The sequence below is a fragment of the Cheilinus undulatus genome, linkage group 16, assembly GCF_018320785.1.
Source record: "Cheilinus undulatus linkage group 16, ASM1832078v1, whole genome shotgun sequence".
In the NCBI taxonomy this organism is placed as follows: Eukaryota; Metazoa; Chordata; class Actinopteri; order Labriformes; family Labridae; genus Cheilinus; species Cheilinus undulatus.
Genome location: NC_054880.1, coordinates 35616793 through 35631777, shown reverse-complemented (window position 1 = coordinate 35631777; position 14985 = coordinate 35616793). Strand labels below are relative to the sequence as shown.

Sequence of the window (14985 nt, the reverse complement as noted above, 5' to 3'; positions counted from 1 at the left end):
CCAAATACGTTGACCCAGACGTCCCTCTCCCCAGCAACATTTTCCTGTTCCTCCTGAAGGATTCCCAGGCATTCCCAGGCTAGATTGGATGTATAATCCCTCCAGTGAGTTCTGGGGTCTTCCCCCAGCTGGACACGTCCAGATAACCTCCACAGGGAGGTGACCAGGAGGCATCCTGAATCAGATGCCTGAACCACCTCAGCTTGCTCTTGTCGATGTGAAGGAGCAGCAGCTCCACTTCAAGATCCCCCCGGATGTCCGAGGTCCTCACCTTATCTCTAAGGCTCAGCCCAGACACCCTCCTGGGAAATTTCATCTCAACTGCTTGAACCCACGATTTCATTCCCTCAGTCACTACCCAGAGTTCATGACCGTGGGTCAGAGCACAACTAGAGATCAACTAGAAAACCGAGAGCCTTGCCGCCCAGCTCAGCCCCCTCAACAGTGCCTGCAAAAGTGCAGACACTGCACCAATCAGCCTGTCAATCCTGCGGTCCACTCCACCCCCACTCAGAAACAAGACCCCAAGACACCTGAACTCTACCACTTGGGGCAAAGACTCACTTCCCACCTGGAGGGAGCGACCATTCCCTGGCAAAGGACCATGGCCTCATACTTGGAGGTGCTTATTCTCATACCAGTTGTTTTGCCCTCAGGCACAAACCGTCCTAGTGCTTGCTGGAGGTCTCCAGCAGAGGAAGCCAATATCTTCTTTACTAAAAAGCAAAAACAGTAAAAAGATTACCTCATTGCTGTTTGAGTGATGTAACTTCCTCTAAGAGTTCCTGAGAGAAGATTTCATAGAGCGAGAGAATCCACAGATATCTGTAGGATACTCAGGGGCTTCCACTCCGATACTTGGTGCTCCTTATTTCAGTAAAAGTTGAAATGATCCACAGCTCATGGTTGGGAACTCTCACTATTGCAGAGGCATGCCCTCCTGTTCTTTCAGACTTTAAATATTAGGATTAATTTCTTCATTGTTTGAAGTTATTTCTGTCGGGTGCCATAATCCTGCATTGAATCCTCCCTGTTATGTAAGCCACAGGATGGGATATTAATGTTTTTACTGTATTTCAGCATGTAATTTCTGTTCTCTATGGTTATTAATGTCTGTTAAATATGAATGAAAACAGATCATAATTCAATGTTTACATTTTTAGAATTAATTAAAAGCCTTTTCTTTGACATTCAGGCTGAATTTTAAACATTTTTGGATATAATCCTCCTCTTTGCCTCCCACACTCTTATTCACATTTAAGCATTTCTTGCCTTTTTGTCCTCTGCTTAGAAAACACTTTAAAACTTATTTGTAGTTAGAATGACCTCAAATGGACTTTAAAAAGTCATTTGTAAATGTAATGTGTTGCTGCGCTTCAATCAAAATGGGTTTTCCGCCCTAGGTAGTGATTTGACTCTCCAAATATCACTACAGATTGTCCTGACACAAAAGCAAATTGCCTGAGATTAGACAGGTGGTAAGAATGTGTAAGGAGCTATTTTTGTTTATCATTTGGGCTGTTTTGACAGACAGTAATTGCAGATGAATTTAAATTGGAAGGTTTTCTTTTTTTTTTTTTGGGTGGAGTCTGATGCTCCTGCATCCTCCTCTGTGTGTTCTGCTGTATGATCATGACTCAGAGGTCACAGGCTCTCACCACAATCAAATTTCTGTGAATATTCTCTGTTTCCAAGCTTTGGCTTTTTTCATAATTAGCTGTTGATTTGATATGCTGCGCTGCAATCGCTCTCACTTTGCATTAGACAAATGTCTTTTGTCAGATAAAACACAACACAGTTTATTCAGCTCTAATAAGTCCCATTTTCCCTAATTTCTCATCTGACTTGTCAACTTAATTTGCTGTTTTTTTCTGCTTCTGTCATCCAAAATGGGAGCTGGAAGTTAATAAGACTTTGAGGGTGACTGGGAACAGTTTCTAATAACTTGTTGGCCCTTATTCTTCTGTCTTTTAAATCTGATCTTTTATCCTGTAGGTTTAAATTCAGATATTTGTCACAACAGTTTGACAAAAGGTCCAAATACACCACTTGCCTCTGCGTCTACAGTGCCTATAAAAAACAGTCACCCCCTTAGATGTTTTACCTTTTTATTGATTTTATGATTCAATCATGTTCAATATCATTTGGCTTTTTTTCAAAGTGAAAACCAGAATTCTACAAAGAAATGTCAAATAAATAGAAATATGTAAGGTTTAGTGAAATGGGGACCACTTGAGTTCAGTGAATGTCTCAGTGATTGTAATATAAAGACACCTGTGTCTGGAAGGCCCAGTCACTGGTTAATCAGTATTCCTGGCTACCATGACAACATGAAGACAAAAGAACACTCCAAGCAACTCTGAGAAAAAGTTATTGACAAGTATAAGTCAGGGGATGGACACACCTGATACCTGTGCAACCTGACAGAGCTTGAGCAGTTTAGCAAAGAAGAATGGAGTAAAATTCTAATGTTCTGCTATGGGTTGCACCAGCTGTGCGTAAGTTCAAACGTAGCCTAGTTTGAACACAAGTTCTTACTTACACCAGAGTTTACGCTCTCCTGACATTTAAGGTGTTGCTCCAGCCGTGATAGTTTCAATGCAGTTGCAGCTTAAATCTTACACCTACCCTGTACTAGTTGGGAAGTCCTCTGGAGAATATGGTTGTCATAGTGATAGTGCTTAGAGACGGGTTAAACCGGAGGGTGATGAGGAGTTGAGGATTTTACCAGCATTTTGGTGTCAACACTGCGTTTTCCATGATCAGTAATACTGTTGTTTTCACTGAGCGGAGATAATTTCCGCCGTCCACCGTTATATTATCTCACGTTATTAGCGATTTCACCTCCCAGTGTCAGTGTTGTTATTTTATACTGACTCAAGAGGTCATACTCACATATGCAAAATGCCTTGTCATATTTTTCGTCCACACTAGATGCTGTTTGAGGATTAATGGCAGTTAGCCTGCGTTATTTTTAGCTGTTTGTGTCTGTAGCAAATAGGGGGTTAAAAAAAAGCTTTCCAGTGATTGGTTAAAGCAAGAGAAAATGTCATATCTCAACAATATTTTGGTTAGTTTGGGCGTAAATCTCTACTAGTTAAGATCAACCTTCTGTCTCTGTGGTGCAACTGAACAATGGCACAACTTAAGTTAGAACTTGACTAGTTTCAGCGTAGGGTATAGTGTGGACTTTACACCATAACTTAAGGCAGAACTTACGTATAGCTGGTGGAATGGGCTGCTGATGTGCAAACCTGAGTGAGACCTATCCACACAGACTCAGTGCTTTGATTGCAGCCAAAGGTGACTCTACTAAACACTGACTTGAAGGGGTTTAATATTTATGCAGTCTCATATTTTATATATTTTTGTTTAATTGACATTACTTTGTAGAAATCTGTTTTTACTTGGACAAAGAGTTTTAAAACCATAATATATTGAACATGATTGATTTTATAAAATCAATAAAAGGGTAAAACATAGTGTTTTTGGTATACATCTAGAGATATGGTGTTCTAATTCTTGTGGTATGGAGGGCACAGTGAAGTGCCAGGGGTAAATGACCCTTCCCTCTGAGACTTTCCAAAAGCACACTACCCATTGACAATCTTATATCTTGATTTTCAAACACTGAAAAAATGTTATTGTGTCTATTTACTTAGATGCTGTCATTGACTACCAGTGGTGGGTAGAGTACACAGTTGCAGTACTCAAGTTAAAGTACTGTTACCCAACAATAATAATTACTCAAGGAGAAGTAAAAGTACTCATGAAAATAAGTACTTGAGTAAGAGTAAAAAAGTACCCTATTAAAAAACTACTCATGTAGTGAGTAACTTCATTTTGTGCAATTTATTAAAAAACATTATTCAGGGGTAGTAATGTAAACTGCACATTGTCATTAATAAAGTAGCATAACTTTCCAAAGTTAAAAAAAAAGAAAACTTAATAAAAAAAAGTAGCAGTCAAGTTATATCTGTTAATCACAATTATGGGATGAAAAAATTCAGTATAATGAGAAAAAAACACACTTTCTCTCTGATCTTATTTCTACATGATGATTTTAATCTCACATACATGAAATTATACCTTGTAGTTCTTACTTTTTAATCACATTATATTCATTTTATCATGTGTTAACGATTTTTGGCTCATATTTATGAAATTAATCTTATGAACTGGCCTCATTTCTGACTTTTTGCCCTTTTTAATTAATTTTTTTTAGCTTCAATTTATGAATTTTTATCCTGATTATCACTCAACAAATTTGGCCCACTAGCCCCACGTTATAACCCTGTTAGGTATAATCACTGATAGAAGAGATACGACACACACACATTATAATAGTATCACCTACAATGTAATGTTAAATGGTGTGTAAAATCACATTTGTGGCAGAGTTACATAGGTGGTTGGACACGTGACATCATTTATCATTGACACAAGGTGTCTTTGCAGTCTGCAAGTTAAAACAGAGATTTGAACTTATATGTTTAGCTGACTAGCAGTGCAGTCGTTAGCTTGTTTAGCTTACTTACCATAACATGCATTCTTAGACTTGACGTGCTATTTTTGAAGCTTGAGGTTTCCACCGTTTTAGGCAGACACAGTTGAGAAGGCATTATGTGGCTGTTGTTCCTCATCGTTTGAAAAGCAGAGTCTTGATGTTGGACCAAGGATAAACATGCTCCTCTGAAGGAGACACAGGTATTACATCTTCAGCCATTATCTCCAACTGTTGATAGTTAAGGGGGAGGAGCCACTCCTCTGTTTACTCTGTGGTGCTGAGGATTTTACCTCACTCTGATGTGAGAGCTCAGCTGAGTGTAAAAAAAATAGTTAATGAAAATAGATTATAGACAAGTGAAAGTAGCGACCAGTGCATGCCCAATGTAACGGAGTAGAGGTATCGTTTTTTTAATCACAAATATAACGGAGTAGGAGTAAAAAGTACTCTGCTCAAAAACTATTCTCAGAAGTAGGATTTTTCAAAAAACTACTCAAGTACATGTAACAGAGTAAATTTAACGTGTTACTAGGCAAGGCAAGGCAAGTTTATTTGTATAGCACATTTCAGCAACAAGGCAATTCAAAGTGCTTCACACAGGTCATTAAAATACATTGACAAAGGGAAAAAGAAACACAATGAAAACATTTTAAACAAAGCATGTAAAAGGTGATTAAAAACAGTAAATAAGACCCACACAAGATAGACACATCCCTAGTGTCATTTGTCTGAACTTTATATGTATAAAATCCAAAAAAGATAAAAACACACATAAAAAGTTTTTTAAAACACTGATGATATTTCAGGGACCTAAAGTTCTGCAAAGGAAGGTTTCATGCTAGCCCTTTATAAGTCAGTTTAGAGTGGCCAGGGGGAACTCAAAAACAAATAGTAAGGTTAAGGTAAAACTTGAAACAGTAATTGGACTGTCCTACTTGTTTTACATTATATTTACTGAGAGGTAACATTCACAGCATTTTATTAAAATAATCCCCTACTATACTAATTTCTATGCATACAAGAGCTGATGCACTTTGATGCTGGCACTTTTATCTTTGTGTGCAGAGAGTCAATGACTCTAACCCACAAATCCAAATGTACTTCAGCCATCTGATGTCATTAACAACAATGTTAAAAAAGCAAATAAGTGGACTCTTCCTCACCACTGTGCTTTTTTTAACTTTTCACACCAGGTGCGTGTAGGGGAGGTTGGTGGCAACACTCTGGGCTTCTACGGCTGCCAGATGAGTCCAGACGGCTCCATGATCATGGCTCACGCTTTCCATGGAGCGCTGCATCTCTGGCGCAAAGACCAGGAAGAGGAAGTGAGAGTTATGGCCTCAGTTACCCTTTAACATCCACACTAGTGGACCTTGTTTTAGGTTTTACTATCCTGTCACATGGATTTAAGTTGACTGATGTGCTTAAGATCACCCTCCTGCCTGTTTAGGGAGAGTGGAGGCCTGGGGTTGTGATCTCAGGTCACTTTAATGCTGTCCAGGACCTGAGCTGGGATCCTGAGGGTGAGTTTATTATAAGTGTGGGCTCAGACCAGACCGCCAGGCTCTTTACTCCATGGAGGAAACAGGATGCAAAACAGGTAAGATATGGCTAGGAACTGATTGATCAGCTACTGCAGGACTGCAGAAAACTCTTTTTTTCTTAAGGTTAATTGTTGAAAAGGTATATGGAGGAAAAACATAATCAAATTCTAAGTCTTGATTACATAATTTAAGATACTTTGGGTTGAGTATTTCCACCTCATGCTGATGCCAAAAGGAGTCCAGTTGCTGTGGCAGAGCTCTCGTGAAATCACTTTGCATCTTAAGCTTGAAATCTTTCATTTAGATTGGTGGTTCAGTGTTGCATTTGGCCAGGTTTCAGACTATGAGATGTAACGCCAAGAAATCAAATTCACTGACATCATAGATCTATTTAAACGCTGGCAGTTTCCTCCTGGCAACAACATGAGGCTGGTAGGGATCCCAGAGATCTCCATCTTTACGATATCCTTCAATGCTCCCACCCCCTGCAGACAACCTGGCATGAAATCTCCCGGCCTCAGATTCACGGATACGACATGCAGTGTCTGGCAATGGTGGGCAGGTTTCAGTTTGTGTCTGGAGCAGATGAGAAGGTGCTGCGGGTGTTTCAGGCACCTCGTAATTTTGTGGAGAACTTTGCAAACATCTCTGGGACCTCCAGGGAGATGCTGCTGACGTCTAGTGTGAGTAACTGAACACTTCACCAACTGGAAAAAAAGCCAAGTGATTAAATCCATGACCTTTGGAATAATAGGTTTGCCCTCTGATCCAGAGATCAGATATCACAAACTTTTGTTTTTAGTTTTTCTTTCACTTTATTTTCCAACCATCAAGTGTGTGGATTTGACTGCCAACATTGTTATTAATGTGTGTGAGTTCATTTATTTTTTATGCGTCTTGCAGGACTCTGCCAACCTTCCAGAAGGAGCCAGCACACCTGCCTTGGGGCTGTCCAACAAGGCTGTATTTCAAGGTATTCTGGCTGGCAAGACTATATTTCACATTCATGCTCGTCTCCTCTTTTGAGTGTTTCTGCACTCAAAGTTTGGGCCAAGTTTTGTTTGATATCAACTTCTATTGGATCAGGAAAGTTTTAATACATTTTTTAATATATACTGAAGTATACATCAATGAAAAGGATTTTTTTCTCTTACAGGTGATCTTGTCCCGAAAACCAAAGAAGAGGAGCAGTTCAACAGCGTTTCTGATCAGTACCAGGAGTCTTACTTTCACCCACTCATCATGAACGGTAATTACAAAATTAATAAAAGAAGCAATTTGTGTACAAATGGTTAACCTTAAGTAAACTAATGATAGACTATTGGTTAAGACTATTGATAAGTGTGTATAACCTAGAGTTAAAGTAATAAACAAATACTATCAAACTAGAGGTAAACTATTAGTTAACTAGTACTGTACTAATGGTAAAGATGTAGTAATCTAATCATAAACTAGAGTTAGAATTATGTCAAATTATTGGTGGCCTGATTTAACCTTGCAGAGCAGATAGATTTGCCAGTCTGTCATCAGGCAAATCCATCTTGAAAAGCTCCAGTTTACACTGTTTGTGCTGCATGGTTCCAGCCAATCAGCATCATTTGGGGTGAATGAGGCAGGTTGGTCAGGGGCTCATATTTTTGTTAGAAAAGCCTGAAAAGGGATTTTTGCATAATATGTCCCCTTTAAATAGAAATGTTTCCCTCTCAGTAAATTTCCAACTTTCGCACATTAAATTCTGCTGTTGTGAAAAATAGCCACTTACTTTGACCTTTAACAGTCAGTGGAAAATATATATACCTCATTCTGGTTCTGGCTTGAGTAATTGATGTCACTCCCCATCCCACAGTCGAGGTCCCCCCACTGTGGAGGTCTGTAGCTGAGTGTCCCACCATAGTGGTCTGCAGCCAGATTCTCTTAACATTATTTCATGAATGTAAGAGCAAAGAACCACACTGAAAGCTTTTTATGGCGGAAAATGTGCTTTTGCTCTTTTCCCAACCTGCTTCAGCAAGAGTTTGCGATCGTTGGGGAGATTGTATTCTACTGTAAACTGGTGTATACAATAGCTGCTACCACTGAAGTGAATAGCAGTAGAAAAGTAGAAGTTTTATCAGAATTGTGCTATATTTCTTCATTAAAACAAGAGTAAAGGGATACATCATAAGCTTTTCTTGGTGGAGAAGAAGTTTTTCACTCTTCTCCTGCAGCTTCAGCAGAAGTTTTATCCACATCGTTCGTAACTGTTTAAGCACTACAGCAGAGTTTGCCTCAAACTAATGTCACTCATGCAGCTGGGCGTATGTACAACCTTATTTTATCTTTCCACCCTGATTGGCCTGTCATGAATGTGACCAACAGAACATCTGTCCAAACAACTTCTGAGGTTTTTTTAAAGTCCTGCCTTTCCCAAACGTTCTCTTTAAGACTTTTCCCAGATGAATGTGAAATACGTCCATGTCTGTCTTGCTTGTCAGGTTAGGACTGATGAGTTTTTCTACATCTTTCGTTGAGATGAGGGATATTTCTGGGCTGGTAAAATAGGACTTGACTTTCTTTTTAGCATGCAGTTCAAAACATAAGTCCTGATTAAAATCACACCAAGATTTTTGCCAGAGGGCTTCAAATAATGACAGTAGTTGTCTAGCTGTGAGGCTATTTGATTTCTGGATGAGGGACCAGTGACATTGACTTCAGTTTTTGCTTTTTTAATAGTGGAAATTGTCTGACATTCAGGCTTTAGTTATGATAATAATGGTAAACTTACGGTTGAATTTGTGGTTAACTTAAAATATACTAATGGAAAGCCTGGGGTTATAAATCTTGTAAAATAAATCTGAGAAATAAAGGACATTTTAAATCAAACCAAAGAAAAATATACAATCAGCAACTTGTAGAAAAAAATATTCAAGAGATTAAGAGAATAAATCAATGATCTGAGAGGTATCAACAGAAAGGAGGATGATAACTTAAGGAAATTAATTTGTTAAAACAATCATTATAGAAAAGGAATTAAATGAGATAAAGACAAAAAGGATTAAGGAGGTATCACAAAGATTTTAGAGTGAGTTTAGAGGTGATCCTGTATGCCTTATCTCCACATTAAGGTAGATTAAAAGTTCTAGTTTTATTTCTAACAATACAATATTTTACTGCACACAGAAACAAAAATATTTAGCAAAAACAACCAAGATCTAAATTATTAGCCCCTTTTAGAACTGACCTTTTTGTTGAGCTGTAGCACAAGCCACTTTTGTTCAGTAATGGTCTTTAACTCTGTAATGCTCAAAGCTTGTAAAATCAAGTTAAACTGAAGGTTATTTTCACATTTACACACAGTCTTCAAACTTCAGTAAGGGTTTGAGCTGTCACTGGAGAAAGCATCATGGCAAAAACCAAAGAAACTAGTTTAGACTTGAGAAAAAGAATTGCTGATCCCCACAAAGCCGGAGAAGGATCTACAAAGTTATCATGGCGTTTCCAAGAGTAAAGAACTGGAGAGAGAAGTATCATCAAGAAATTCAAAGAGAGCTTGGCGATCCAGAACAAGCCTAGCAGAGGTAAAAAGAGAAAGACTTCGAAAGAAAACTAGTGAGAGATGTGTCTGAAGAGCCCAGAAAAAAACTGCCAAGTCATTAGTGAATGACTTAGAGGAGTCAGGAGTTTTAGTCTCAAAGAAGACCTTCACTAGTGCCCTGCACAGGAATGGGCCAAGAGCAAGTCCACTTCTGCAGAAGAGACACCTTCAAGCCAGACTGAAGTCTGCTAAGGACAACCTGGAGAAAGATTCTGATACTGGAAGCATGTCCTTTGGTCAGATGTGACCAAACTAGAGCTCTTTGGCCATAGAGACGTTTATGTTTGGAGAAAGAAGGGAGAGGTGTATAACCCGAAGTACACTGTCCCCACAGTGAAACAGCAGTGGGAATATTATGCTGTGGGGAGGCTTCAGTGAGTCTGGAGCTGGGAATCTCATAAAGGTGGAAGGAATCAGGGAAAAAGGTGGATATAAGAAGATTTAGAAAGAAAACCTCAAGCAGTCAGCAGCAAAACTGGGTCGTGGTCGTCTCTTGGTCTTCAACACGACCATGACCCCAAATATCCATGGCACTTGAAGATCTACCTTCAGAAGACCAAAGTGAACCTTAATTACTGGCCTGCACAAAGCCCAAGGTCCATGTCAGAAGACTATCAAATGTGGAGGAGCTTGAGAGATTGGCCAGAGAAGAATGGGAACGACTGAACGACTGCAGGCTGTTATCCAGCATAAAGGCGACACAACTGACTATTAGCATCAGGGGAGATCATCATTTAGACCCGGGCAGTTTTGTTTTCCAAAATAAAACTAGGATGTTTGGAAAAGCTGTGTTAAAAGTCCTTTCTTTGTTTAACAGCACCTGGGAAATACTTCAAAAATGAAATTTTCATAGGGCGGCTAATAATTTTGTCCCTATCGGTATACTGCTTTGGGCTTTTTCATAGAGAGTCAGTTGTTCTGTGAAGTACCTTGGATTTAGAACCATACAGGCTAAAAAGTGACCAGTGAAGTTTTAAAATTGGTTCTAAAATGATCTGGAAGCCTGTGTAGTGAAGTCAGTACTGATAGGATATGTATGGCTGCTGCTCTTTGGAGGTGAGAGAGCGCTTTGTAGTTAATTTTAGAAAGGAGGGAGGTGCATTTTAACCAACAAAACAACACTTTTAAGTAGTTCTCCAATACAAAATGCTCAAACCGAAAATTACAATGAGCCATTTAAACCTTCATTCAATTAATCCGCTGCCTGATAGAATAAAATTAGAGTCTAAATGCATCTCTGTCTCCTCTACAGTCTGAAAGCCTGATTCATATTCCTCATTGCGATCCACTCAGCAGCCTCGCTGCACATTTAAGAGTTCCTGTCTGCCCGTCGCTGAGTGTTCTTACAAGAGACGATGATATGTCGCCAGACGGACAGTTAGTTATTACCGCTCCTGACATGCTCTACACCCACGGTGCCTGAGGTCTGCTGGAGGCTGATGGTGTTACAGCAGGAAGGGGTGGTGGGTGACAGAAGAGGAGGAAGAAGAGGTGTCAGGAAGCAGAGAAGTCAGCAGAGGGAAAAAAGGACGGCAAACTTGGAGGCTCACTTTATAAGAAGAGACGAACATTTATGAAAATCTGAAATGTAAGCTGAGATTGATGGGTTTTTAGGCGGAAATATCATTGAGTTAATGTTTAGAGAGGCAACAGAGGTACACAGAAGAAGAAAACAGAGCGACTAATTGTAGAAAATTGTGCAGATGGGAAATGGATGCTAGTCAAATGAATACAAGTTAGCACCGAGCTCTGAAAGCTTGAGGCTAGAGGGCGTCAAGGGCTGTCATCAGCATGATTGAAGCCACTCCTTAATCTGCAATGCTAATTAGAAAGCAGGCTTATGTGATTGCCAAGTTTAAGTATCAATGACCCGGGGCTATGCAGGGAGCAACCAAGTGTGGAGACTGCTGTTAACAATGCATTTTCACTCATTTGATCGGCTCACATGCAAGTGGAGAGAGTAGAGAACAATTAAGAAAAACTAGAAGACGATGACCAATAAAAGACACATGAGAAGTGTAGCTTTCAGTAACATGCAGCTCGAAGACTTTGCAGGCTTTGATAGAGTCTGGAAAGAAAGCAAAAGGATCGTCATGGACTAGATGTGATCCCTCTTTAAGCCAGAAGCTGTTAAGAATCAGAGCTGAAAACTGCAGTTGTTTTGAAATAGCAGTTTTTAGGGGAAAGCTGGGAAGTTTTCAGACTTCTATGAAGCTTTGTCGCCTTCTCCGTCTCTCCTTATGGCACTCATCTTTTTATGTTTAGACTTGTATTCATTGCACATATACACAAGCACACTCATTATCTGTTGTTGTTTGGATTAATAGGCAAGGATTTAAAAAGAGAAATGATCCAGCACCTTGGTTGGAATTGTTATTAAAGCTCCTATGAGCTACTTTTGGTTTATGTTGATTATGGCGCTCTATGTCGACAGTTCATTGTATCTCTTTGTTAATTTTGTCCTGTACGTGAAAGCGCTTTTAATGAAAGTATCCTGCTGTTTTTGGGCAGTCAAATTATCCCTCAAGTTTTCAACCAAACAAAAGGTGACTCAGTCATCTGCCTTTTTAAGCCACAGAGGATTTATTTTCAGATTGGTTATCACTTGGTTTCTCCCTACACACTCTTCTAGTGTTCACTCTTTAAGTGCTCAGATACTATGTCCTTATTTAGATGTAAATAAAGGCAATAATTGTCATATAGCCCATGATTTTCTATGTTCTTATTTTTACAGGACAACTGCCTTCATTTTGTTTATTTTTATCTGTGATGAGAAGCTATAGAATTATATTTTCTTCACTTAGTTGAGAGTTTCTGGTCACCCGTCGACTCTACATGGGGGATCACAGACGTAAGAACAGTTTCAACCAATTTCTGACATTATAATACTCAAAAAGCACACACTTGATTATTCAGCTAAATCACACTCTTACTGTAGTTGTTATTTCAGGCTTGCGTAATCAGAAGCTACTTCGGAAGAAAACCAAATATGGGGGATCAGTCGTCAGCTGGCTTCTGGCTAAAACTATGGGTAAAATACTGGCTGAGAACATGGTATAGTCCTGTGTATGTTCTCTTGTTCTGTTCAAGGATGTAACATCCAGTTGTTCTTCTTGTTTTCATTGGCTATTTCAGGCTTTTGGCTTGAGGCAGCCTGATCTTCCAGATTAGGGAGGCCCCGACTCACGATACTTTGCAGCACACAGATATGCACAAAATACTTGATAACAAAAAACTTTCTCTTCAATTTAAAAGTAAAGCCACTGTTTATAAGACTATGTCTGCAGTTTGTGTAATGTGCTCACCGCTTAATCCCTCTGTGATGTGCTCAGCCACTTACTGCACTGTCAGCATGGGGACCAACACACTTTCTTTAATCTACAGTGTCAAACTCAGTGATGGAGCCCACAGGCCATGAGATTTTTTATAGATTTAATAACATCCTTGATAGGCCATGTGTGCAAAAACGAAAAGGTATGTACGGTTGTTTCCCATCCCCATCGTACACCCCTCAATTCTTTGGTGGGGGCTAAAAGCCAGGCTTTAAAATCATCTAGTGTGTGGCCAGTCTCAGTTGTATTGTTGCAGTGTTGGTACTCCTTAAAGGGCTGAAGGTTGGAGGGTAGGGATATACATGAAAAAACCTGTTTATGATATGATTGATCCATAAGTGACACATAAACAAGCTGAATTTCAGAAATGAGTCCTTGATCTTAGGGTTGTGAACAGAGAGCTGATAAGAACAAACCCAAAGGGAGTTTAACTTTACTGTCATAACTCCAAAGTATATTTACATAAATGAATTTAATATTTGCTCGATAAATATCTAGGATGCAGATTAAAACTTGAAGGAATTAGGGGACTTGTTGTATTTGAATCAGACAACAATTGTTGCTCAGTCCCCTACAAATTAAAACCGACATAAACAAAGATTTAAAAGTTGATGTTAAACTGTTTGTATGTTTTGTGTGTGAATATAGAGCCCCCACCAGAGGATCATCTCCTCCAGAACACACTCTGGCCTGAGGTCCAGAAACTGTGAGTATCCAAATCTTCTTTTCCTGTCTTCTGTTTTAACTTTCTCACTCATGTAAACAAAATCCAGAGTCCTACGTATTGATCAGTCACATTTGATACACCTCCTGTCCCCAGAAAGACTCTAGAGCAGGCCTATTCAATTAGTGGCCCGGGGGCAATATGCGGCCCAGAACCAGCCCTCAAGTAGCCCACCCTGTGGTAATGCCAGAGATGCAGAGGGCAACATGTTTCGCAAGTTTTTAAAAATTCCCACAGTATTTCAGACCATGAACTCAACATGCCGACAGAAGTAGCCCCAAAACACTCAGTATAAAACATGTCCTTTTCAACTGTAGCTACAACTGTACAAATTAAGTTTTTATGCACTTTAAATTTGCCTGGGTAAGATGTGAACAAAATTATTATTTACAGAATTTCATTTTATTTTTTCATTCTATTTATTTGATTTTTATTCAAGTGAATAAAACATTTCTACTACCTCAGGTTATGTTCAAATACAGCTCTGTTGTTGTTTTTTATGCACTTTTTGATGTGCTTTTGTCATGTTGCCAAATTTAAAAGAACTATGAATAAAAAAATGCATATTTTTCATCAAATTGATCTATATTGGTTTGAAATTTGACATTACCAGCTGCTTACTGGGTGCCAAACATGTCTGGCCCAGCTACATTTCTTGATTTTAAAATTTGTCTCAGTTGAATTTGTTAAAGAATAGCCCTGCTCTGGAGTTTCTATATTTCTCTTGATGAAGCAACATGCCATTGGAGGGTTTATGGTGTCTGAAATTGATGGACTCCCCAAAGCTGTGGTTGCCTCCCTTCTATGTGGTCATCAACCAATCAGGATCCAGCTTCCTGCCCGCCCATGAGACTCCTCTGCAGGCTGAATATATTGTCTCCATTTGCAGCCAATGTTAAATCCATTTACCTGTCAATCGGCCGTAAATATGACGTATGGCATTGTGTGTTTGAAAAGCGTTTTTCTAGCTCTGTTTGGCTTCCCTCCCCCTTTGAATCATTTAGTGCATAATAGAAACATTAAAATGAGTAAGTGGCCAAATTATTTTTGTGGCATAAATAATTCTCTGACTGTTGAAGCCAAATGGCAGCGGCGTTTGAAAGCTTCCTGGTAGGAGATGAATTTCTCTCCTTTTACTTTTTCTGACTCGTTTTTTGAACAACCAGGTGAGCGCTGGCGAGCGAGCAGTAATTAAGCTGTGAGTGATTAGCGGGAGCATCATCATTGTTTATCTCTGTCAGCGGGAGACGGACCAGTCATCACAGATCAGTGTTTTAATTTCACACTCTGTCTGCTTATTTACC

General features: G+C 39.3%; 1 protein-coding gene across 2 annotated transcripts in view; it reads left to right on the top strand.

Annotated features, from left to right (window-relative positions):
- elp2 (elongator acetyltransferase complex subunit 2) overlaps positions 1–14985 on the top strand; it is a 64679-nt gene that overhangs the window by 26907 nt on the left and 22787 nt on the right. For both annotated transcript variants that reach the window (XM_041809732.1, XM_041809733.1), the window contains exons 11-16: positions 5701–5832; positions 5958–6107; positions 6543–6734; positions 6955–7024; positions 7208–7300; positions 13606–13663. In XM_041809732.1, coding sequence (XP_041665666.1) covers positions 5701–5832; positions 5958–6107; positions 6543–6734; positions 6955–7024; positions 7208–7300; positions 13606–13663 — 695 coding nt within the window. The remainder of the gene's footprint in view (positions 1–5700; positions 5833–5957; positions 6108–6542; positions 6735–6954; positions 7025–7207; positions 7301–13605; positions 13664–14985) is intronic.